We start from the raw sequence: 25,957 nt of genomic DNA, 5'->3' as shown, positions 1-25,957 counted from the left end.
TCTGCATCAATTGACACGATCTTTTGGTTCTTTTCCTTTGTTTCATTTATGTGGTAGGTTGCATTGATTTTCTAATGTTGAAATATCCTTGTAATCCTGATATGAATACCACTTGATCATGGTGTATTTTTTTTTTTTTGATGTGTTGCTGAAGTCTGTTGGCTAGAATTTTAATGAAAAATTTTGTATCTATGTTCATAAAGGATATCAGTCAGTAATTTTCTTTTTTTTTGTGATGTGTTTGCCTGGTTTAGGTATCAGAGTTATGCTGGCTTCAGAGAAAGAGTTTGGCAGTGTTCCTTCATCTTCTATCTTTTTGAAGAGATTGAGTAGGATTGGTGTCAACTGAGTGTTTGGTACAATTCTCCAGTATAGCCGTCTGGTCCTGGACTTTTTTTGTTGTTGTTTTGTTGTTGGCAGTATTTTTGACGTCTTCAATCTTCTCTTTTGTAATGGGTCTGTTTAAAATTTCTCCTTCCGTGTTAGTTTGGGTAGGTAGTGTGTTTCTAGGAATTTGTCCGTTTTCAAAATTGTTGCAGTACAATTTTTCATAGTAATTAGTTATGATCTTCTTTATCTCTGTTGGAGCGATTGTAATGTCACAAATTTCATTTCCTAATTTGGTTATTTGCTTCTGTTGTTTTTCTTTTAACAGCCTAACCAGTGGCTTGTCTATTTTATTGATTCTTTAAAGAACAAATTTCTGGTTTTGCTGATTCTTTGTATTTTTCTCTGTCATTTATCTCTGTCCTGATCTTTATTATTTCCTTATTTTCTGATAGATTTTGGCTTCTTTTGCTCTTCCTTTTCTATTTGTTCAAGTTATTGGTTTAAGTTAATGATTTTGGATCTTTCCTCTTTCCTAATATAGTTATTTATTGGTATAAATTTCCAAGTGCTGCTTTTGCTGTGTCCCAAAGGTTTTGATATGTTGTATTTTCATTTTCCTATGATTCTCCCGGGTCTTTAAATTTCACTTTTGATTTCTTCTATGACCCAGTAGATTTTTAGTAGTGTGTTATTTATTTTCCATGTATTCACTTTTTCCCCTTATTTTTCCTGTTGTTGATTTTAGCTTCATATTGTTATGATCAGATAAGATGCCTTGTATGATTTCAATCTTTTTTAATTTGTTGAGACCTGTTTTGTGTCCTAGCAAAGGGCCTATTCTGGAAAATGATCCGTGTATGCTGGAGAAGAATGCACATTGTTCTGATGCTGGGTGGGGCTTCCTGTATGTGTCAATTAGGTCCAATTAGCTCACAACTTTATTTAAGTTCTCAATGTCCTTAGTGATCTACTTTTAAGATGTTCTGTCCATAATTAAAAGCAGCGAGTTGAAGTTCCCTACTATTATTGTGGCATCTATTTCTTCTTTCATATTCATATTTGTTTAATAGATTTTTATGCGTTGCTGTTAGGTGCATATATATTTATAATTGTTACGTCTTCTTGCTGGATTGGCTTTGCATATTATTTTATTATTATGTTATCTCCTTTATCTATTGTGATAGATTTTTATTTAAAATCTATTTTATCTGTTATCAGTGTGGCCATCCCTGCTCTTTTTTTGGTTTACTGGTTACATGGAATATTTTTCTCCATCATTTTATTTTCAGGCTGTTTGTGTCCTTATGTCTAAGATGCTTCTTATAGACAGCAAAAAGATGGATTATGTTTTTTTAACCATTCTGCCACTCTCTGTCTTTCGCATGGGGCATTTAGACCATTTACATTTAAGGTTATTACTGAAAATGTAGTGTGTTTACCTCACTCATTTTGCCTTTTTTTTTTTTTTTGAGTGTTTTGTAACTTCTTTGTTTTTTTATTATGATTTTCTTTTTTCTGTTCTTGTTTGTATTTGGCTGATTTTTTGTGATGAGCTTTTTTGCTTTCTTCCTTTTCTTCTGAATGTTATTTTCTCCGTGACTTTTTAGTGGTTACCAGATGTACTACGTCGTATAACTTACAGTTGTAACAATATTTAACATGAAAAACAGTTAACATACAACCTTAACATGATAAATCCATTCCGGATATGCCCCTGCCTCCCCCACTTTTGTTAGTCTGTCTCCATTGACATTAATATACAATTAATATTCGATAAGTTTACTTTGTGCTTATTCCTTATAAACTTGATATTGTATTGTTTATGGGATTTAATTACTGAGTTTATTCCCTGAAAATATCATATACTTGGTCCTTATGACTGTCCATGTATTTGTGTTTTTGAGATCTTTCTCTCTTATTTATTTATGTATTTATTTCCTGTGTATAGGCACAAGTATTTATTTTATGCTCTTGTCTTTCCATTTGGAGTACTCTATTGAGTAATACTTGCAAAGCTGGTCTTATACTAGCAAAATCCCAGAGCTTCTGTTTGTTTGGTAATGTCTTGATTTCTCCTTTGTTTTTGAATGACAACTTTGCAGGATAAAGAATTCTTGGTTCGCAATTGTTTCGTTCAGTATTTTATATGTCACTTCATTGTCTTCTGGCATCTGGAGTTTCTGAGGAGAAATCCTCACTGGTTCTTATGAAAGACCCTTGATATGTTATATTGTGATTTTCTCTTGCTGTTTTCAGAATTCTCTCCTTGTCTTTGGTTTTCAAGAATTTTATAAGGATATGGCACCAAGTTAATCCTTTTGTGTCTGTTCTGATTGGTGTTCTTGTAAGTTCCTATATTGGCAGGCTTGGTTTTCTGTACAGGTCTGAGAAATTCTCTCTGATTATCTCTTGGAAAATTGTTTCTATGCCTTTATAGTTGTCATGGTGGTCTGGGGTTCCAATAATTCTAATGTTAGATTTCTTAGTTGAATCCCATATTTCCTTTTGAGCAGTTCACTTTTCTTTGTTCTTTTCTCTTGAGACTTGATAAGTTCAGTTATTTTGTCTTTTAGCTCATTTATCCTCTCTTCTGCCTGTTTGACACAATTGTTGAGTGTTTCTCTTGCTGTTTCTAATTCAGTTGCTTTATTCTTCGATTCCAGTAGTTCTCTCTCTCTCTCTCTTTTTTTGATGTTTTCAGTTTCCTGTTGAGTCTCTTATTTTGTTTCTCTATTTGTTTCCTGATCTCCACTAGCTTGTATTTTGTGTGTTTTTGCTTTCTTCAAACATTTGCCACCGTAGTCTGAAAACGATCAATTCTTTCTGCTAGGCTAGCCTCCATATGAGAAGTTTCCTGTTCTTCATGTTTCACTTGTGATTTGTCCTTCTTTTCTTGTGATTTTGTGTGTTTTACTACTTTTTTTGAACTTGAGCCATTTTCTTATCTTTTTGTTTTTACTTTAAATTTATATTCTGGTGTTGTGGGAAATTTTTCTGATTGGGCTCCCTGGTAGCACAGTGGCCAACCCCCCCGCTGCCAACCTAAAGCCTGGGGCATCCACTCACAAACCACTCCATGGGAGAAGGATACAGCAGCCCACCTCCACAAAGACTGCTCTGGGACTCCACAGGGCAGCTATACTCCCCCCCACAGGGCCTCTATGAGTCGGAATTGACTCACCAGCAGTGGGCTTGGTGTCGTCTCCTAAGAACCACTGGAAGGCACTCTTATCCTTAGGTTTTTTTTTTTTTGCGGTGCTGATTCAGTCACCCTGCATGCTTGATCTCTGGAATTCAATATGCATGCACAGGACAGGGGGAAGATTTAGCTGGTCGTAGATGCTGACATAAGTGGTGGGGCTCAACTTTCCTATGGTGAAGTTGGGGCCTGTATATGTCTTTCCCTTATAGGCACCCCTCCCCTGCACAGGCTCTCCCATGATGTACCGTTGTGGCACCAGAGCCAGCTGTTTTCCTCTGTGTTGCTTGTCAGTCTGAAGTATTCCCCTCACCTTATTACCCTTGCAGTTCCTCCAGGTCCTAGTGCCCGTCTGTCTTGGCCTCAGAGAGATTCATCAGCACATTCCCACGAAGACATGATCTTCCTTCATCCCCTCCCAACTGCACAGCCCACTAACTCCCCGAGCCAGTTTATACCCTTAAAAAATGGGCTCACAGCTTCCTTGGATTAGCTCCCTTTCTGTGTTCCCTGTTTGAGGTGTTTCCTAGCCCCATCCCAAAATGTTTGTGATGAGTGAGTGCTCCCAATGTTAGGGGGTGTATTCTCCCAGCTTCTGTGCCATCCCTGCTCCTCCCCTCCCTACTTCTGGACTCACACCAACTCTCCAATACCTCAGCTGCCATCTGGAGATCTGAGATCTCAGTCTATGCTTGTTTTTATTTGTTATTCAGTGGATTAGTTGCTGGGGGAGTAAATGGTAGTGACCACTCACTTTACCATTTTGCTCCTCCCCTCACATGTCATTTGAAGTATTCTAGTACCCATATTAAAAAATATAAAAAGAAACAGGTGAAAGTAATATATTATTAATATATTTTATATGTTTTTATATATACTAGTTGCAGCTGAATTGACTCTGACTCAGGGCAACTTCATGTATGTGTGTCACAGTATAATTGTGCCCCATAGGGTTTTCAGTGGTTGATTTTTCAGATGTAGCTCACCAGGTCTTTCTATCAAGGTGCGTCTGGGTAGACTCGAACTTCCAATCTTTTGGTTAGTAGCCGAACTCATTAACCATTTGCACCACCAAGGGGCTCCATGTTACATATAATATATTATATGCATATACATGCATACATATATGTATATATATATATACATACACAAGTATATACACATATGGAAAACCTGGTGGTGCAGTGGTCAAGAGCTATGGCTGCTAACTAGAAGGTTGGCAGTTCAGATCCACCAGGTGCTCCTTGGAAATGCTGTGGGGCAGTTCTACTTTATCATTTAGGGTTGCTATGAGTCAGAACTGACTTGACAGCAATGGGTTTTTTTTAATATATGTATACATACACATGCATACATTTATATAAATATTTAACCCAATATATCCAAAATATTACCATTTCTACATAAAAATAAATACAGTTGTTCACTTTTGGTGTGTGCTAAGGCTTTGAAATCCAGTGTGTACTTTACACATACAGCAAACCTCACATTTCAAGTACTTCATTAGACACCACCACACTTTGGGCAAAGTAGCTTTAGTTTTACTCATGCCCTGGGCAGTTGACTTTTCTGATAGACATTTATCCCCAGGAGCTAGAAAATACAACCTTCGAATGTAATTACCTAATTTCTAGACATAGGCAGGAAAGATGACCTTCAAAATCATTATTATTTATCATCTTCAGGGGCAACTGTTAAGAATCTTCAGGCCTTCCAAGTCCTACAGAATGTCTTCCTCAAAGCCAATGACCTTCACCTCTGCTCACAAGTCTTGTCGGTCATCAGAACGCTGTGGAACTGGAACGCACGAAACTTTTTCCTGCTGGAGTGGACCCTGCAGCCTATCTCACAGTTTGTAGAGCTCTTGCACCTGAAACCGGCCCCAGTGCAGATGCAGTTCTTCCAGCTGCTGGAGGCTCTGGTGTTTGAGCTGTACTACGTGCCACATGAAATCCTGCGGAAGGTTCAGCGCCTGATCAAGGAGAGCCCTGAGTCACCCTGTACCCTTGTGGCCCTGCAGAGCATCCACAAAATCACAGGCGGGGACCCATTATTCACTGACATCTTCCGGGACTCAGGGCTCCTGGGCCTGCTGCTGGCCCAGCTGCGGAAGCGAGCCAAGATCATGAGGAAGTCAGGTGTGGCTGAGGAGCACGAGGAGGGTGGGAAAATGGGTTGGGGGTCAGTGTTAGCCAGGCCTGGGTCTGTATGTCCCCTCCACATATCAACATAACAGAGACAATGATGGTGCCCATGTCATTGGGCACTGTGAGGGCCAAAGAAGATACCCCTGGAAGCACATGTTTCCCAGAGCTACTTCTCAGAGGTACAAAGAAAAGGTGCCTCCTACCTTGGTGGCATACTGGTTAAGGGCTACAGCTGCTAACCAAAAGCTTGGCGGTTCAAATCCACCAACTGCTCCTTGGAAACCCTATAGAGTAGTTCTACTCTGTCCTATAGGGTTGGTATGAGTCAGAATTGACTCAATGGCAACGGGTTTTTTTTTTTTTTGGTTTTATATTCTATAACTGACCCGATATTTCTCATGTAGAGGTGAGTGTCACTTTAAACAGGTTCCTTGGGTTCAGAAATCTCCTGCCCCAGATATTGCCTGGGTATATAGACGTTTGTTTATATAGATGGAGGAGGGGGGCATCAGAGAGCCAGACAAGCCCTCAGTGATACAAAAAGGAGGGGAGCTTGAAGAGGCCTGGGACTCTCTGGGGCCTGCTGGGGTGACTGGGATACAGTCACCTTATTCATCTAGTGCAGTTGGGGCTTGATGGTCTTCTACTTGGAGTCTGGACTACCAGGGTCTTGTTGCCCTTTGAGTCTTGGCCAGGCCCTGTACACCTACTGGGCTGTGCACTGTGTCTCCTTGGCAAGGTCCCCTCGACCCTACCTCTCCTCTACCCCCATTCCTCTCAACCTCAGTGACCTCTGCCTCCCCTGCAGGGCATTTAGGGTTCCTCCCATCCATGCAGGAGCACAGAACGATGTAGGATGCTGGCCTGGGCTGCCTAACCAACCATGTGCCATACATCCTGCTGGGGCCACCAGTAAGTTGACTCTGAGTCATGGTGATCCCCTGTGTGTCAGAGTAGAATGGTGTCCCATACAGTTTTAAGTACCTGATTTTTCAGAAGTAGATTGCCAGGCCTTTCTTTCGTGGTGCCTCTGGGTGGGCTTAAACCTCCAACCTTTCAGTTAGCAGCCAAGGGTGTTAACTGTTTACACCACCCGGGGACTCCATGTAGTCCTCTGAAACACTCATCGCCACTGAGCTTCAAATGGGAGGGAGGGTGTAAAGTCCCTTTTGGGTTCCTTTCAATCTGTCTACACCTGCTTCTGGGATGCCAGCCTGGAGGAGAGATGCCTGACACATGTGTCTGACCACTGGCCCCTCCCCGCTTCCTGCCTCTTCTCTGTCTGCACTGCCTGGAAGGGCCGGGTGCCCTTTAACCATTGACTGCTTTTGGAATTCTATTTAAGGCACAGCCAAAGTCATTCATCTGTCTGCTTCTTGTAACTCTCTAGAGGAAGAAGCTGAAGGAGAGAATGTGGGCATGAAACCCAGAGATCCCTGGGCTGGGATCCTGGCTGAGTCACTCAGGAGGTGAGGGGCCCTGAGCAGCTTACTTAACCTGTCTGAGTCTGTGCCTGCCTCTGTAAATGGGAGTAATAATATCTACATTTTGGAAATGTGGTGAGAATTAAATAAGGTAATACCTGAAAAGCATCCATTGCTGTGCCAGGATCAAGGTGCTCAAATATTTGCCGCTTTATCCCTGTAGGCTCTGTGCTACTGCCGAGGAGACTGAGTTGGACACTCAGGAGGAGGTTAGATACCTTAGGGAGGTCAGGGACAAGCCAGGCCTCCCTGGTCTTGTTTGCAATAGGATGAGGACTGAGGGAGGCCTCTGGGCCAGTCCCAGAGAGTATGTTGTCATCTCTGCTTTCTGTTGCTTGGTAACCTCTTGCCTTAAATCCTACCAGGAATGAAGTTAACATATTTTATTCCTGTCTTGCCTTGGCATTTAACTGAGAAGTCTTTACATAGCCTTTTTGTCCAGTGTTTCTGTGCTATCTTAATTAGGTATTGCTTTTTTTGTTGTTGTTTAATAGGCTTTATTTTTTACAGTACTTTTATAGGTTTGCAGAAAAAATTTGCAGAAAGTACAGAGAGTTCCCATCTATCCTACCCCCACACCCACAGTTTCCCCTATTACTAACGTCTTGCATTTGTGTGATGCATTTGTTATAACTAATTAACCATAAAAAAGTTAACCATATTTATACATTATTATTACCTGAAGCCATAGTTTACATTAGGCTCATTCATTGTATTGTATAGTCCTATGAATTTTTGACAAATGTATAATGCCATGTGCGCACCATTATAGCACCCTACGGCATTGTTCCACTACCCTAAAAACGCCCTGTGCTCCACCTAGTCATCCCTCTCTGCTCCCTCTAAGCCCCTGTCAACTTCTGATTTTTTTTTAAAAGTTTTATCGTGGTGAATACAGATACATAACAAAAAACTTGCCATTTCACCTTTTTTATATGTACAATTCAGTGACATTATTGCTTTTTATCATGTTGTACAACTATCCCCACTATTCATTTCCAAAAAGCAGCCTGTTTTAGTCATCTAGTGCTGCTATAACAGAAATACTACAAACAGAAATTTACTTTCTCATAGCTCAGGAGGCTAAAAGTTTGAATTTGAGGTGTCAGCTTAAGAGGAAGGCTTTCTCTCTCTGATGGCTCTGGGGAAGGTCCTTGTCTCTTTGAGCTTCTAATCCTGGGTAATCTTCATGTGGCTTGGCATCTCCCCCATCTCTGCTCTGTTCACTTGTTTAATCTCTTTTATATCTCAAAAGGGTCCCTGTGAGTCGCTATCATAGAGTCGCTATCATAGGGTTGCTATGAGTTCGATTCGACTTGACAGCAATGGGTTTGGTTTGGTTTTCGTTTTATGTATCAGAAGAAATTGACTCAAGATATACCCTACACTAATCCTGCCTCATTAACATAACAAATACAGCCCATTCCCAAATGGGATTATAACCACAGGCATGTTCTTGTTGTTAGGTGCCATAGAGTCGATTCTGACTCACAGCAACACTACGTACAACAGAATGAAACACTGCCTGGTTCTGCACCAGCCTCACAATCATTGCTATGTTTGAGCCCATTGTTGTAACCACTGTATCAATCCATCTCATTGAGGGTCTTCCTCTTTTCGCTGACCATCTAGTTTACCGAGCATGATGTCCTTCTCCAGGGACTGGTCCCTCTTGATAGCACATCCAAAGTATGTGAGAAGTACAGGCATAGAGGTTAGGATTTACAACATATATTTTTGGGGGCATAACTTAATCCATAACACAGCTAACATTGACTTGCTTTTGAATCCAATCCCAATCCTATGGCCATTATCAGAAGAATTGAAATTTTGGTGAGCTGATGGCTCCAGTCTTTATGCTTTCTATTGTTAAATGTTTCTCTCTGTTTCTTAGATATTTTGTCTCCTGGTTAATAAGTTCTACTTTTTACTCATTCATTCATTGATCTATTTATTCCCCAAATATGTGTTGAGCTTTCAGTTTGTGTCAGACACTTTTTCTGGCATTGGGATTCCGTGGTGAACACAGGAAGCCTGGCTTTGCCCTCATGGATCTAGTGGGGACGGCTGTTTATTTCAGACTGTCTCTCTCTTCTCCATGACTCCAGCGTGAGCTGCCAGTCCACCCTACAAGGTGCTAATAGCAAACTATAAAAGTGGCCAGAGGAAAATCAAGGAGGCAGGACTTCAGACTTCACATAGAGAGTGGTATTCAAAGCATGGTCCTCTGATCAGCACCATCCCCTGGAAGCTAGTTAGCCCCTACCAGATCAATGGAGTCAGAACTCTGGAGATGGGACCCAGGAATCTGGGTTCTAACAGTAAGAGTTCCCGGGATTCTGATATGCTCACATTGGATCACCCATTCTGTAGGGGATGGTTGGGTTACATCTTGTGAATTGGGATGCACAGTCCCAACTAATGGAAGCATTATATTCATGTTTTCATAAGAGGATTGAAAGCTATTAAAGTCAGAGATTTTGAGTAAAACCACACACATTAGCTTCCTAGGGCTGCTGTAACAAAATACCACAACCTGGGTGGCTGCTAAGTACAGAAATTTATTGTCTTACAGTTCTGGAAGCTGGGAGTCTGAGACCAGGGTGTCGGCCACGTTGATTTCTTCTGAGGATTTGAGGGAGAGTCTGTTTCATGCTTTTCTCCTAGCTTTTGGTAGCTCAAGGCACTCCTTGGCTTGCAGCTGCAGGGTCACATGGTGTCCTTCCTCTGTCTTCTTGTCTCTGTGTATCTGCTCTCCTTTTTAAGGACAGAAGTTGTAGAGGATTGGGACCCACCTTACTCCAGTATGATCTTGTGTTAACCTAACTGGTAACATCTTCAAAGACCCTATTTCCAAACAAGGTCACACTCATAGGTACAGGGGTTAGGACTTCAGAAAACCTCTCTGGGGACACAATTCAATCCATAACACCACATGTACTTTTAAAAGACTTTTTTATTGTTTCTTAAATATCACAGGAAACACAGAGTTCATCCCCGGCGTACAGGATCCAGAAAGAGAGCTCACCTGCTTGATGCTGAGGACTGTGGCTATGCTTCTTGAAGGCTCAGTTCGGAATGCAGGTAAGGATAGCACTAAATGCACCTTGCTACTACTTGGTAAGGCACCAACTAGTCCCCGGTTATTTATAACCAGTGTTCAAAGGCTTTATCTGTGGAATAGCTCACGCTAGTGTGGCTAATGTCCATTTGCTGGTTGACTTACAGTGAACATCAGCAAACTGGTAGACCCCTTGGTTGACACTTTTTGCTCCTAAGGTTGCTAAACAATGTTGGGGAGCAAAAAACAATGCTTAATCTAGCATTTCCTAAATTTATGAGACCACAGAGCCTCCTTTTTCAAGAAAAATATATATTAATATCCTGCTGCACCAACTATAGATTACTTTTTTTAATCAGAAGAGTAAAATACAGGCAAAGGAAGCTAGTCATTTTTCAGAGACAGAGTTCTGATGCACTCCCAGCCCATCAAGGCTGTAGCAGCTCCATGCATCCAATGTCATTCGCTTCCTAAGATCGTGTGGCCACCAGCCATATATATATATATATACACACACATATATACACAGATACACACACAAATATATATACACAGACACAGACACACATATATATATACATAGACACACACACATACACATATATATACACAGACACACACACACATATAAACACAGACACACACACATATACATATATATACACAGACACACATATATACATATATATATACGGAGACACACACACATATATATACACACACATATACATATATGTACACAGACACACACACATATACACATATATATACACAGATACACACACAAATATATATACACAGGCACAGACACACACATATACATATATATACACATATATATATACACAGACACACACACATATACACACACACATACACAGACACACACACATACATAAACACATACATATACACAGACACACACACATATATACACAGACACACACACATATATATACACACAGACACACACATATATATACACACACATGCATATAGACACACACATATATACACAGACACACACATACACACGTATATATAAACACGCACATACATATACACAGACACACACACATATACACACACACATATATGTACACAGACACACACACAAAGATATAACAAACGCACATAGATATATGCATGGCGTATACACGCATATGTAATACGTGTGGCGTATACACACATAGGTAACGCGTGTGGCGTATACACGTATATATAACACGTGTGGCGTATACACGTGTGGCGTACACACGTATATATTATAACATGAAACAGATGCACCGACAACATTACAGCAGTGGGCTTGGTAATTTGGGGCACCTTTATCTACGCCAAATGTGGAAAATTACTCGTCGTCGCAGAGGGCCTCTAGCATTATTCCAGAAGGATGTCCTGGAGGCGCAGTTAAAATGTTTCTCCAGGCCTCACTCCCAGAGGATTAAGCAGTAGTGGGTCAAGGCAGAGCTCAGGAATCTGCCGTTTAAAACATCTCCCAGGTGATTTGCCTGTAGGTGGCACCTGGCCGAGCTTGGAGAAACCCTGCTTTACGGAGGCCGCTGCTCAAATCCACATCAAGCCATTTGAAGGGTCAGGGTACTTCCTGGTTCTTTCCACCTGTGACTACCGCAAATATCAACACTGCAGAAGAAATTCTTAGGATAACTTTTAAACCAAATATATCACCAGCCAAATTTCTTTAATTTACTCTTGCAGAAAATGATCTAGGAATTAAATATGTTCTTAAATTCTGGTTTGCTTTCCAAAACAATTTTAGCCAAGAAGAGAGAATTTCCATGACCCTGAGTTAGGGAATACTAGGGAAATAAAAGGCAGGATAGCTAGTGAAAGTTCGTATGACTTAGATTTCTTTAAAAAAAAAAAAGGAAATTAAAACATTTTTGCTTCAAAAGTGGAGTTCTCACTGGAAGAGAAAGCTGTTTTTCTTTTTTAAATCTTAGCTCTGCGGTTTCTCTTTCCCTCTTCCCATTTTAACCGTAGTTATAGGTTACATAACGAAGTTACTAATGGGCAGAAAAGAAACATCAATACATAGCAAGACAAACTTTGAGAACGGTGAGGAAAGGCTTTCTTGGGATAGAAACTAAGATGCAGACCCTGTGGCTCTAGCGCCTACTGTTTGTCTGGCCCCCAGCTGTTCTGAAAGACCACGGCATGGTGCCCTTTATCAAGATCTTTCTGGACGACCAGTGCTACCGCGGGGCCTCGCTCAGCATCCTGGAGCAGCTCTCCGTCATCAACGCAGAGGAGTACATGAGCACCGTCGTGGGCGCCTTGTGCTCGTCCACACAAGGGGAGATGCAGCTGAAACTGGATCTTCTCAAGGTGATTTCAGGTCTCCTCTGTGTTGGCTTTCCCTCCGTTCTGTAGCAGACGTTAACCACTGTGTAAGGCAGGGAAGTGCTACCAGCTGTGGCAAGTAAGTCCCAAATTCCTAGTACCAGCCTCTGGGGTAGCAGCTGACTGTGTTACTGCTTACACCACCCAAACCAAACCAAACCAAACCAAACCAAACCAAACCAAACCAAACCAAACCAAACCAAACCAAACCAAACCAAACCAAACCAAACCTTGACCTCGACCCTGACCCTGACCCTGACCCTGACCCTGACCCTGACCCTGACCTTCACCTTCACCTTCACCTTCACCTTCACCTTCACCTCAACCTCAACCTCAACCTCAAACTCAGCCTTAACCTTAACCTTAAATTAACCCTAACCTTAACCTTAACCTTAACTTAACCTTAACGTTAACTTAACCTTAACCTTAAATTAACCCTAACCTTAACCTTAACTTAACCTTAACCTTAACTTAACCTTAACCTTAACTTAACCTTAACCTTAAATTAACCCTAACCTTAACCTTAACTTAACCTTAACCTTAACTTAACCTTAACCTTAACTTAACCCTAACCTTAACCTTAACTTAACCTTAACCTTAACTTAACCTTAACCCTAACCTTAACTTAACCTTAACCTTAACCTCAACCTCAACCTCAACCTCAACCTCAACCCTAACCCTAACCCTAACCCTAACCCTAACCCTAACCTTTTAACCTTAACCTTAACCTTAACCTTAACCCTAACCTGTTGCCATAGAGTCAATTCCGACTCATGGTGGCTCCATGTGTTACAGAGTAGAACTGTTCCATGGGGTTTTCCTGGTTGTAATCTTTACAGAAGATTGCCAGGCCTTTCTTTCATGGTGCCTTTGGGTGGTTTTCAACTGTCAACCTTTAAGTTAGTGTTTGAGCACAAACTGTTTGTGCCACGCAGGGCTTATTTGCACCACCCAGGGATTCAAAAAATCCTCAGTCACTTAACACAATGGCAGTTTCTTTCTATACACATTGCAGTCAATGATCAGAGTGTCACTCGGGGACATCTGCCACCTGGACATCAAATTCAGTCAACAGGGAAGGAAAGACAGCATGGAGCATTGCACAAAACATTCTCTTGTTCAGGCCTGATATGGGCGCATGTTAACTCCAGCCAAGTTTTCTTTGGGCAGAACTCAGCCACATGGACTCACCTGGATGCAAGGGGTGCTGGGCAATGCAGTCCCTGCTGGGCAGCTCCTTCCCAGCAACACTAAACTATGGAAGCGGGGCTGGTGGCCAACCAGCTGCCTTGACCAGTCAGTCATGGTTTATTCTACCAGCAGATACCAGGCTGATATGCCCAGGACATAGAGTTGAATGAGACACAGCCTTGCCATCTGGGAGCACATATGTAGTGGCGACCCTAAGTAAGCCATGGTACGGTGCAGTGCGGTAAATGCCCGGTTTACAGGCTGCTACAGAAACAGAGAAGTAGGAGAGACCAACACTGCCGTACATGACTAGGAAGGTTCCCAGAGCAGACATCTCTCACGTTAGTTACCTGCTGATTACCTGTCCATGATGCCTCTTCCATGTGTCTCACCTGCCTCTGCTGCTTGTACTTTAGGTGGCTTTTTTTGCCTTCCTTGCTATTGCAGGTCTCTAGTCTCCCATTCCTGCCAAAATAACCCACATTTTAATTTAAAAAAAAAAATCACGTCCATGGCACGCAGAACTGGACATACTGCATCGAATGACCTTAGTCCGAGCAGGGAAGTTGCTCCACTGGTAGGACTTGACACCTGTTGATGTCACATAGGCGTTAAGTGGGAAAAGGAACAGGAGGCCGTCTAGGTCACTGCAGCAGTGGGTGCCAAGGGAAAGGTGAGACTGGGGCTTCATGTTCAGGTAACAGAGAGCAGTGTGTATTCTGTCATTTACAATACTGTTAATGATCATCGAATTGTCTTAAGATAGAGAAAAGTATCATCGCCACCATCCCTATGCCTCACAACTTTCACAATTTTGTTGCTTTGCTCCTTTTCCACCCCTCTTGTTTTTTTTTTTTTTTGTCTTTGTGGGTTTTTTAAAAAGCTTCCCTTTTCTTATGTTTTATGAGGACTGGGAGAAGAGCAGAAGTAAATTCTCATACCCTCCAGAGATTTGACCTCGTGGCCTCTCACGTATTTGTGCAATACAACCCGTATGGAACCAGTGCTCAGGTGTCACTAACAGGCCATACTTGATCACTGGTGAATGTCTTAAAAACATCAAGCTTCTCTGACTTCCAAAAGTTAGCCAAACCGTCAGCCTTGCTTAGCCATGTGTATGTCTGCACCAACCATTCTAATATTTGGAGACTGGTGTTTGGTTTATTTTACCTGCTTTATTCCTGTCGTGAGCCCATGGCAGTCATTGATGTCCGCTGTGTTCCCTGCCATCCCGTGGACTGGCCTGCAGTGCCTGGGTGAGCCCCCTGAGAGGCGCATCCACAAAGCATGCGTGCCCACAGTTATCACCGTTACCACCGTGCTTCACAGACGCAAAACCGAAGCAGCAATTCAATGACAAACAAAACAAAAAGCTCCGTTGCTGGTGAGTCAATTCCAACTCATGTGGCCCCGTGTATTACACAGTAAAACTGTGCTCCATAGGGTTTTCTTGGCTGTAATCTTTACAGAAGCAGGCCACTAGGCCTTTCTTCCAAGGTACAGCTGCGTGAGTTCGAACCGCCAACCTTTTGGTTAGTAGTTAAAAGCAAACTTTTAGCACCACCCAGGACCTTGATTTGATCACAGGGCCAAAAAATCAGTGAAGGCCATTTGTATAAAACAAAAAGGGAAGCTACATGTCTTGAAAGGGACTTGAGTCTCATGATTACGTGAGGTAAGGGGATTGAGAAGGAGATGGAAGAGTAGAGAACCAGGGAGAGATACACCAAGAGTCAATAAAGGCTTAGAGTTGGGAAGGACCTTAGATTCACATGGCCTGGTCTCCTTATTCTACCAGCAGAGACAGACGTCCAGAGAGCTCCTCTGACTGAGTTAAGATCATATCGCTGCTCGGTGGCAAGGCTGAGTACGAATCTAAGGCTGGTTATTGAACACCTAGTGCTCTTCCGCTTCACACTGTTTGCTGAGTTTTCCTCATATGTCTGTTCAGCTGATTCACCTCTGCCTCGTCCTGTGTGGAAGAGGTAAGGCAGGGCCAAGGTAGTCAGGTGAACAAGCGAAATCCGCATCTGTGTCTGACGTTTTCATGTTCAAAGTCAAACAGATCCACAGAGAGAAAGGTTTTGTTTTCTCTAGTTTTACTTGACTAGGAGAGTAGAAGTATTTTTGTGTCCAGTAGAGAAGCGAGAAGAGAGTGGTTTGCTTTATTCACAGGAATCTCACCTTGTCTACTCTGTAGTCCAGGGCACCTTATTGGAATGTCAGCCCTTGAGTAATAGGACTGAATGTCTAGACTTAGCAATGTGAAGCCATTATGGTGTTTTACACATTCAATATCATTTCAGAACCATACTATCAAGAGAGCACGTAAGTAAGAAATACTGAGTAAGCTTATTTAACAAAGTCATGCCCTGTGTTCAATGTGGCATCTTCTCACTGGGTGCCAAGTCACCGTGGGCCATCTCAGGGGTACCCAGGAGCTGCACAGCTCTCTAAGGACCAGGATTGTTAACATGTTGCTGCTCCGGCGGGCAATGGCAGGGGGTGATGGGCCCATGAGCGTTGTTCCCACCAGGACTGTTAACACATTGCTGCTCCGGCAGGCAATGGTGGGGAGTGATTGTGCCAGGAGCCTTGTTCCGAGGCACCCACCAGTGAGTCACATGAGCAACCATGGATGCTTGCTAGAATCTGGTTCTAAATCATCTTGGAACTTCTTGGAACTTGATAAACAAAGGTGTAAAATGAGGCCTTGAGCTGGATCTCGCTTTTTCGAAGTTGAGAGCTGGCTCTGCTCAGGGGACTATGCCTGTAGTGTAAGATGTAAGATGGGGCTCAGGGCTGAGTGCTGGAACATGGGAACCTGAAGGCAAGGGCCCAGATAGTACCCCACCCCCATAAAGGTTTGTTATCTAAGAAGTGCACCCACACCTTGCCTCCCCCCACCCCCCCGACACTTGTTTCCCTTCCCAAGGCAGAATCAGCCAGCTGCTCGTAAGAAAACAATACCGGTTGCCGGGGGGTCCACTCCAATTCGTGGTGACCCCATGTATGTCAGATTAGAACTGTGCTCCATAGGATTTTCAGTAGCTAATTTTTTGAAAGTAGATTTCCAGGCCTTTCTTCTGAGGTGCCTCTGGGTAGACTCAAACCTCCAGTCTTTCTGTTCGTAGTGAACGTGTTAACTGTTTGCATCACTCAGGATTCCAAAACCCCCCATTAACACCCAACTTAAGGGATTTGTTTCCAAAACTCAGTGGCGCTTCCACACCAATATGTTTAACTTCCGCACTAATTCTGGCAAATAATAACTGAACTAAAGCATAATGTAGGCAAATGCATTTCCTCTCTCCAGCTGGTGGGGCTGTGATTGGGTTACGCACAAATGCAGATTGATTTGCTAATACACACTTAGCCGTTCAACTCTGAGCGCGATTGAATTACCTCACCAGTCTTCCAGCAAGACACAGAGAAAATTATGAGGAATAACAGATAATAGAATGTGAAATAAATCCTGTTAGCCGTAACCTAGTTAGCGCTTTGCCACAGACATCCGTTTTATAGATTCAAGCCGCAGGAATACTAACTCAGAGATGGTGACGTGGTAACTGAGTTAAGGATGAGAAAATGTGCTTAATGCTGACCTTTCTCGAAATGTGTCAACCGGAGCCTGATTACTTGGACTCCGCTGATTAAATTTACTCCCGTCTGTGGACTTGCCAGGCCCCGTGACGCATGATCATGCGAAGCTGACTGGCAGTGATGGAGACCCGCCTCCTAGGCCCACAGTCCCTGATAAATTGTTTCCCGACGTAGCACCGTATTCATTTTCCTTTGTGATAGAAATGTTTCTCTTTAGTCGCTATGAAATTAAGGCTTTCTAATTGGATTTTGGACTCTTTACTTTATGACTCTACAAATATGAAATTAACCCCATCCCAAGAAATAATAGAGCAGTCTAAGTTCTAATGAGATTATTCCCATTTTAGATAATGACTCTAAATTAAATAAATCAAACAAAGCAACAATTAAGGGCAGCCATTTCTTCTGCCTCCCCTCCCTCCCAACATGAGGAGAAGAAAATACACAATCTAGGAATTACAGAGGGACAGGCCCTCTGAGAGACACATATTATAATGTGGACAGTTGTTTTGCTTTATAAAATATCTACTTCCGATACTCTCTGAGTGGTAGAATTCTTTTGAGCAGTATCTGGGATCAAGTTGGAAAACTGGAAGGTGGTTTCTTGAGGGAAGAGGGAGGAGTTAGGGGTCATCGAGCACTCAGATGATTGCCTATAATCTGTTTAGTTTTATTTTTTTAATCAATCTCCCGTTTTGGCTTTTGTTTTGCTGTATGTCATGTGCTAAATGAAAGAACTTCATTCCATTTGCCTAAAAGAATCTCCTAGTAGTTTTTGGAGTCCCTGGTAGTGCAAATAGTTAAAACACTCAGCTGCTAACCCAAAGGTTGGAGGTTCAGGTCCACACAGAGATACCTTGGAAAAAAGGCCTGACTATCTACATCTGAAAACCAGCCACTGAAGACGCTACGGAGCACACCTCTACTCTGACACACATGTGGTCGTCACGAGTTTCAGTTGGCTTGATGTCAACTGTTTTCTTGTTGTTTTTTTCCAGTGGTCTTAGAAGCCACTAAAAGCACTCACAAGTTTATACAGGTTAGCATGCCTTCCCAAGAAGCCACAGCTTAAGATTTCCCATCTCTGTGATTTATTTATTCTTCATAGCACGAGTCACATGACCAGGTACAGGTCAGAGTCCCACAATGCACTGCTTGCTTCGCCACGCAGTGGTGTGCAACTTTGTATGTGGATTGTTTCCTGACAGGAAGAGACCACTGCCACCATACACACTCCAAAGCTAGAGCAGGTTTCCAGCTCAGTCAGAGGAATGGTGCCTGGCTGGGAGTGAGCTGCTCACCAGGACAGGCCTGGATCCAGCACAGCTGTCTATAGCTTTTCCTGCCTCCCAGAGGCCCTGGGGCTGAGGACGGGCAAGCAGCTGCTCGTGATGCTGTCTACGTAGACAAAGGGCTTCCCAGTCTAGAAAGCACAGCTGTTGCTACACCACCAGCGTCCACATTTACTGAACATCACCCGCCTGGAAGGATCTACTCTAACAAGCTCCGTGTTTCTCTTCAAGGACAAGTTTACAAATATCAATCTTTCCTTGCTCTTGAGCCAATTAAGAATGAGTTAGGCCCTCACCAGAGAGGAGAGCCATGTCACGGCCAAGGCATCCTCAGTGTTTTATTCTTGCCTCCAGTTTAGTGGGTGGGTTTCTGGCATTCTGGAACATCCGTTTCCCTGAGGTCTAGCCTGTGACTGAATGAAGACCCTTTACTGGGCAGCTCTGATGCTGAGTTTGTTTCAAAGAGAAAAATGACAATTCGATTTCCACATGGTCTTCTCTCTCTCGCTCTCTTTTTTAAATTGTGCTTTAAATGGAAGTTTACAGTTCAAGTTAGTTTCTCCTACAAAAATTTATACATACATTGTTATGTGACTCTAGTTGTTATCCCTATAATGTGATAGCACACCCCTCCTTTCCACCCCAAATTTCCCCTGTCCATTCGACTAGCTTCTATCCCTTTCGCCTTCTCATCTCAACTCTGGACAGGAGCTGCACGTTTAGTCTCATGTGTCTACTTGAGCTAAGAAGCACACTCTTGACAAGTATCATTTTATGTGGTATAGGCCAGTCCAATCTTTGTCTGAAGAATTGGCTTTGGGAATGATTTCAGTTTTGGGCTAACAGAGGGCCTGGGGGCTGTGTCTTCTGGGGTCCCTCTAGTCTCAGCCAGACCATTAAGTCTGGTCTTTTTATTAGAATTTGAGTTCTGCACCTCACTTTTCTCCTGCTCCATCAGGGACTTTCTGTTGAGTTCCCTGTCAGGGTGGTCATTGGTGGTAGCCAGGCACCATCTAGTTCTTCTGGTCTCAGGCTGATGGAGCCTCTGGTTTATGTGGCCCTTTCTGTCTCTTGGGCTCATAGTTTCCTTGTATCTTCGGTGTTTTTCATCCTCCAGGTGGTTTGGGACCAATTGATGCATTTTAGATGGCCACTTGCTAGCTTTTAAGACCCCAGTCATTTTCTTAATAAACTTTGTTATGCCAATTGCACACAGTTGTCGCTTGATCTGTGGTGGGTAACCGCTGATCTAACCACCATAAGTCCTACGTATTGTTTTTCTGTAACTGAGAAAAGGTCAATTGACCTATGTTGATAAGGATGAATTTTTCTACCTCACTTTGTATTATTTGTCCATAATTGTGGCCTTCTGCTTTTTATAGGTTCTCCTAGTTACTACAATCTTTGTTTTATATTTTGACTTCTCAAAATGTCATAGAGGGGTCAGTGGGAGCCCTTTAAGCATCCTTTGTCACTATTTCTCTTCATCTTTGAGAGAATCCTCGTCTGTTTGTATCACAGCAGTCCAGGCTTGCCTGTATTCTCCTGTCTCAAACACGGGCTTGCCTGCCTGGCAAGCAGCCTTGTTTTCTGTGGTGGCGCACGGTATTGTCATTAGTTGCTGTAGGGTCAGTTCCGCCTCACGGTGAGCCCATGTACAACAGAAGGAAACATTCCCCAGTCCTGTACCATATTCATGATCTTTGGTATGCTTGAGTCCTTTGTTGTGTCCACTGTGTATTTTAAGTGACTTTTAATCTAGGGGACTGATTTTCCAGCACTGTGGTGTAGTGGTTAAGGACTACAGCTGCTAACCAAAAGATAGGCAGTTTGAATCCACCAGCCGCTGCTTGGAAACCCTATAGGGCAGTTCTACTCTGTCCTGTAGGGTCACTATGAGTCAGAATCGACTCGATGGCATCGGGTTTGGTTTGGTTTTTATTTTGGGCAATATTCTGTTATGATTCATAGGGTTTTCTTTGGCTAATTTCCCAAAGTAGGTCACCAGGCCCTCCCTCCTAGTCTGTTTTAGTCTGGCATCTCTGCTGAAACATGCCCACTAGGGGTGACCCTGCTCGTGTTTGAAGTACTGGTGGCATAGCTTCCAGCATCATAGCCACATGCAAGCCACCACAGTAGGACAAACTGACAGGTGGGTGGTGGAAGTACAGTGGTAGAGAGCAAAATTTGGGTGGGAAGGGCATGTATTATGTTGTGTCAGATGAACACTAGTGAACATTGGGATACGAGCACTTTAGGGATACAGCTGAAAAATTACCTTCCTCTTAAAAAGTGCACGATTTCATATTTAACTGCTACTTGTAACTGTACTAGGAAACCCTGGTGGCATAGTGGTTAAGTGCTACCACTGCTAACCAAAAGGTTGGCAGTTCGAATCCACCAAGCACTCCTTGGAAACTCTATGGGGCAGTTCTACTCTGTCCTATAGGGTCACTATGAGTTGGAGTCGACTCGACGGCAATGGGTTTGGGTTTTTGGTTTTGTAACTGTAGTAAGTCTCTATATGGCTTTACTTGCGAGCCTCCCTCACCTTTTCTTGTGAGCTGCCAGTTTTTTCTTGGTCCACTGGCTTCCTTGTACCATGCTGTAGACTGTCATCCTAAACTCTAATTGGAAGTTTCTCTTCTATTTTTTCTCTTTGAAATTTGTCTTGAGCATCCTGGAACTGATCCAAATTGTGCCTGCCCAGATAACCCCCTTTCCTGTCTCACTAGAGTGTTAAATATCTGGGAGGAAAAACAACTTAAACTGTCTCCAAGAGCCTACGAATGAAACCACAAGAACCAAGTACTCTCTAATATACACACACATGAGATGCCTGCATCTTACATGGAGTCCCACGCAATTTATATGAATAATAAATAAGTAAATGTAGAAAAATACAATTTATCTAAATGCAGTTTATCTACAATTTATTTAAAATTGTCTGTAGATTCTTCACTTTTATGTGAAAGCGTTAGCATGGCAAGTTGTTGTTGCTGGGTGTCATCAGATCAGTTCTGACTCACAGCGACCCCACAGGACAGGGTAGAACTGCCCCATAGGATTTGAACTGCTGACCTTTTGCTTAGCAGTCGAGCTCTTAACCACTACACCACTAGGGCTCCAACATGGCATAAGAACTTCTTAAATAAAGATTTTCATCACTTTATTATCAGATGAACCCAACATTTCAAGATTGTCAGAAAATACAATCAAATTAACATAAAAATTATTAGACATTTAAAAAATTTTACCCCTAAATTTTCAGTGGAATCAATTTAATTGGTCTGTGGCCAAAAGGTTGGCTGTTTGAATCCACTGGCCACTCCTTCGAAACCCTACAGGACAGTTCTAATCTGCCCCGTAGGGTTGCTCTGAGTTACAGTCGACTCGCCAGCAGCGGGTTTAGTTTGGGCATGTGCAGAAGCTACTGGATGGACTGGGTTTGGGTTGGTTTTTTTTTGTATATAATTTTCACATCATTTTCTGGGTTTTACAAGAATCAGCCTGTTAACAAAAACCCAGCATATTGAGCTAGAATACATTTCAGTTGCAATTTTACTTCTCATTCTTGATGTATTTTGTATTCTCGGTATATTTACATATTATCCAATAGGAACGCTGTACTGTATAGTTTTTTGAAAAGTAAGAATGATATACAGAGTAGTCAGAGAAACCTCTTGTGTAAAAATTATTAACCTTTGAATGGGCAAAAATATTTCCTGTCTGTGCCCTCAATTTTGTATTCTAGGGTAATGTACTGCCACCATAGAAATGAACCACAGCCTGTCCTTCCAGAAAATGTGGCTATTTGTGGTCTTAAAAGATGGCTTGGTGTGGGTGACAGTTTTATCAAAATCCCAAATGGGCCGATCTGGAATTGGGCTTCCTGTGCGGGCCTGCAATTACTTCTTAATTACCCAGTTATGTCTGTGGTTATCCTCAGTTACGTGGTAACAAAGGCCTTACTTAGATTTAGATTAATTATCCACCACATCCAAGAAAGCCTTGTTAGTTGTTGTTGTTAGGTGACACCGAGTCGGTTCTGACTCATCGTGACCCTGCGTACAACAGAAGGAAACATCGGCCAGTCCCGCTCTGCCCTTTAGGGTAGCTATGAGTCGGAATCAACTTGATGCCAGTGGAGAGGTCCCTGGATGGTGCAGACGATTTGTACTATATGGTTTGCACTATATGGTTTGCACTATACTACTAATGTAAAGGATGGTGTTATGAACCCACCAGCAGCTCCATAGAAGGAAAGCCCCATGATCTGCTTCCATGAAGAGTATAGCCAAGAAAACCCTATGGAGCTCAGTTCTACTCTGACACGCATGCAGACTCTGTGAGCCGGAATTAACTAGACTGCAACAGGTTTGGTTTAGTTTATCTGCCACACCCAGGCCATTCCACCATCACTTTTTCTAAGAGTCAAAGCCCTGATTTTCCAGAGTGGGAAGGCCAGGACACTTGGGCCTCTCTTGGAGGGAGAGCTCATTTGGGGTTTCCATGCAACCCTCACCCCCCAGTTTTTATACGGTATTTATTTCCTCAAAGACACATTTTTTTTCTAAATTCAACTTTACTCATTCTAAATAACTAATCAGCCAATTGTTTAACTAATGTTGGTACCTTTTTCTTTTCCTGTACTTGACTTCACCTCTGCTTAATAATTAAAAAAAAAAAAAAATTTTTTTTTTTTTTTTTTAAATAATGCCCTGCCCACCCCAGTGCTTCTAGAACATTTTCCTTCACATCATTTTCAACTTTTCCTAAATAAGGTGGTAGGGATGGGCACTTAGAGCTTCAGTTCCCGACTTCTCAGTGCAGGAAGCTAAAGTAGTGCAGGAAGAGAGGGGAAAGAAACAAGAACATCCTTGCAAAGAAAAGTAGCCCTGGGTGTGCTACTAGGCATGCCTCCAGCTTCTCCCTCTGCCTCACTCAGCAAGTTCCAGCAAGGTTCTCTCCTAGTCAGCACTGTACCTGACACACAGGACTTTTTATACTTTTACCAACGGAAACTTCACTTCTCAATCATGCATTTTTTTTCCCCACTTATAAGTCACTTTTTCAGTTTCAAAATGTTTGAGATCATTTTCTCTGGACACCATTTCCTATTTAATTCCTTCAATTGCACAAACAGAAGCTCAGGTCCACAGCTTTCTTTTCTGCCTCATGAGTAGGAACAGCAAGATTAGCCCGCACAGATAAAAATAGATTTACCCACATTTAAACATAAGTTTTTCTTTTTTGGATCAGCTTCTCTTTTTTTCTTACTGTGATGGTTACGGTTGTGTGTAGTCAGTCAGTTGAAAGGGTCTGTTTTGGGGGTTGTGGCCTGCATCAAATATATATAGACATTCTGGCAAAGTTCACTGGCTTTGTTCACTCTGGATCCTGCATCTGACTCATCATCATTTGACCTCTGGTTCTTGGGGCTTGAGCCAGTGACCTGCCATCTTACCTCCCGATCTTGGATTCATCAACCTCTGCAACCTGTGAGCCAGAAGCCTACCGTATCACCTGCTGATCTTGGGTTCGTAAGCCCCTGCAGCTATGAGAGTCAGGAGAAGCCTACAGCCTCACACTTGATCTACAGACTTGGGACTTTTCAGCCTAAGACATTTGGTAATGAGAGTGATTCTAGAGAAACAAAATTGTAAGAATGAGTTGTCTAAATTCATTCTTAAGTCTGGTCAGTCATAAAAGGTTGATAACTCTGCTTCCAGTAATAAAGAGGACACTGCTAGTCCATGGCACGAGGTGGCAATAGAAATATGCAAAATATCACCACCAATAGATCAAGTAGTGAAGAGAGGCAAGGCTCTGGGTGATCATGTGTTTGATATTTTTCTACAATTTTTGTCAGAATGAAAAGTATAAGGAAAATGGTTGGCTGAAACTACTGTCACTAGACAGACTGGTGAAAGAAACAGATGAGCTTAGGGCTTCAGAGTTAAAGCTCAAGTGCCACATAAAAAACCCTCAAACTTGCTGCTTGTGCCCTGAAAGAAAATCTTATTTCTTGTAGTAACAAAGCTCATATTGCTGAAAATCAAACTCAGAGTCTTATCACAAGAGTGGCTGAATTACAATGCCACTTGAATTCCTAACCTCAAATGACATCTGAAGTTAAAGTCAGGGTATTGATTATGAAGAAATGTGATTCTGTAACTTGGGATGGGAACATATGGGCAGATAATCAGGAAGCTGAGGACACTGAGCCCCTAAATTCCATTGAATCCCTCCTGCCAACAAAACCATTAAACCCTCGCCTCCCAGCTGATGAGATTAACCCAGCTGTGTTTGAAAAGCCTTTGAGATATTGCATTCAGCACATCTGAGTCATGGTGAGGGGAGGCGTCTGAGTCATTGCCTGGGGCATTGCCTGAGGCAGATGCCTTACGAAACATTGCTGAATGTTCTCAAAACACATCTCCACTACCCAGTTTTGCTTTTAGACCTATAACTAGACTTCAGCCCCAGTGAGCCCTAAAAGGTGAAGTACAAAGTGTACCCAGGAAGAGGTATGCTATACTCCAAAGAACTGCTTGACTTTTCTAATATGTACAAACAGAAACCTGGGGAATATGTGTGGGAATTGCTTTTAAGGGTGGGATAGTGGTGCAAAGAACATACAGTTGGATCAATCTGAGTTTATTGATATGGGCCCACTAAGCACAGGTTCAATGTTTCAACTCAAGAGGTTAAGAAAGGATCTAATAGTTTATTTGATTACGTCACTGAAGAATGGATTACACAGTGGCCTATACTAGATCAAGTTGAAGTAGTAGACCTGCCTTGACATACTGTAGAAGAAGGTAACCAAAGGCTTAAGAAATTGGCATGTTAGAGGGGATTTATTAGGTTAGACCTGCAGACCCACCCATGGAGTGCCTAGAGGACACACATTTTACTACAATGGTGGAGGCAGCCCCAGCATCCTTGAAGACTGCTGTGATTGCTATTTTATGTAAGTCAGATTTGACCGTGGGAACTCCCGTAATTGAATTAAGATAACCTTAACTTAGCTGCCCATCATGAACTGGGTGTGGTCTGACCCACAGAGTCACAAAGTCAGATGTGCACAGCAGCACATCGTCATTAAATGCAAGCAGTATATACAAGATCAGGCTCAAGCAGGACCTGAAGTCAGAAATAAGTTGCATAAGGAAGTGGCCCAAATACCCATGGTCTCCACTCCTGTCACATTACCTTCCATCTCCCAATTTGAACCTAAGGCCTCATGGGTAGTTCTTTATGATCAGTTGACTGAGGAAGAG

At 42.5% G+C, this 25,957-nt stretch overlaps 1 protein-coding gene across 20 annotated transcripts in view; it reads left to right on the top strand.

The window, feature by feature from the left end:
- WDFY4 (WDFY family member 4) overlaps positions 1-25,957 on the top strand; it is a 415,213-nt gene that overhangs the window by 56,514 nt on the left and 332,742 nt on the right. For 16 of the 20 annotated variants that reach the window (XR_010318150.1, XR_010318152.1, XR_010318151.1 and 13 more), the window contains 3 exons: positions 5,215-5,667; positions 10,140-10,244; positions 12,380-12,570. Coding sequence is in view for 17 of the 20 variants with exons in the window: in XM_064269860.1 (XP_064125930.1) it covers positions 5,215-5,667; positions 10,140-10,244; positions 12,380-12,570 (749 nt within the window). In the remaining 3 variants the exon portion in view is untranslated. The other 4 variants (XM_064269866.1, XM_064269865.1, XM_064269867.1 and 1 more) reach the window with 4 other exon arrangements.

This window comes from Loxodonta africana, chromosome 16 (genome assembly GCF_030014295.1).
Source record: "Loxodonta africana isolate mLoxAfr1 chromosome 16, mLoxAfr1.hap2, whole genome shotgun sequence".
In the NCBI taxonomy this organism is placed as follows: domain Eukaryota; kingdom Metazoa; phylum Chordata; class Mammalia; order Proboscidea; family Elephantidae; genus Loxodonta; species Loxodonta africana.
This window is presented reverse-complemented; position numbering and strand designations above follow the sequence as displayed.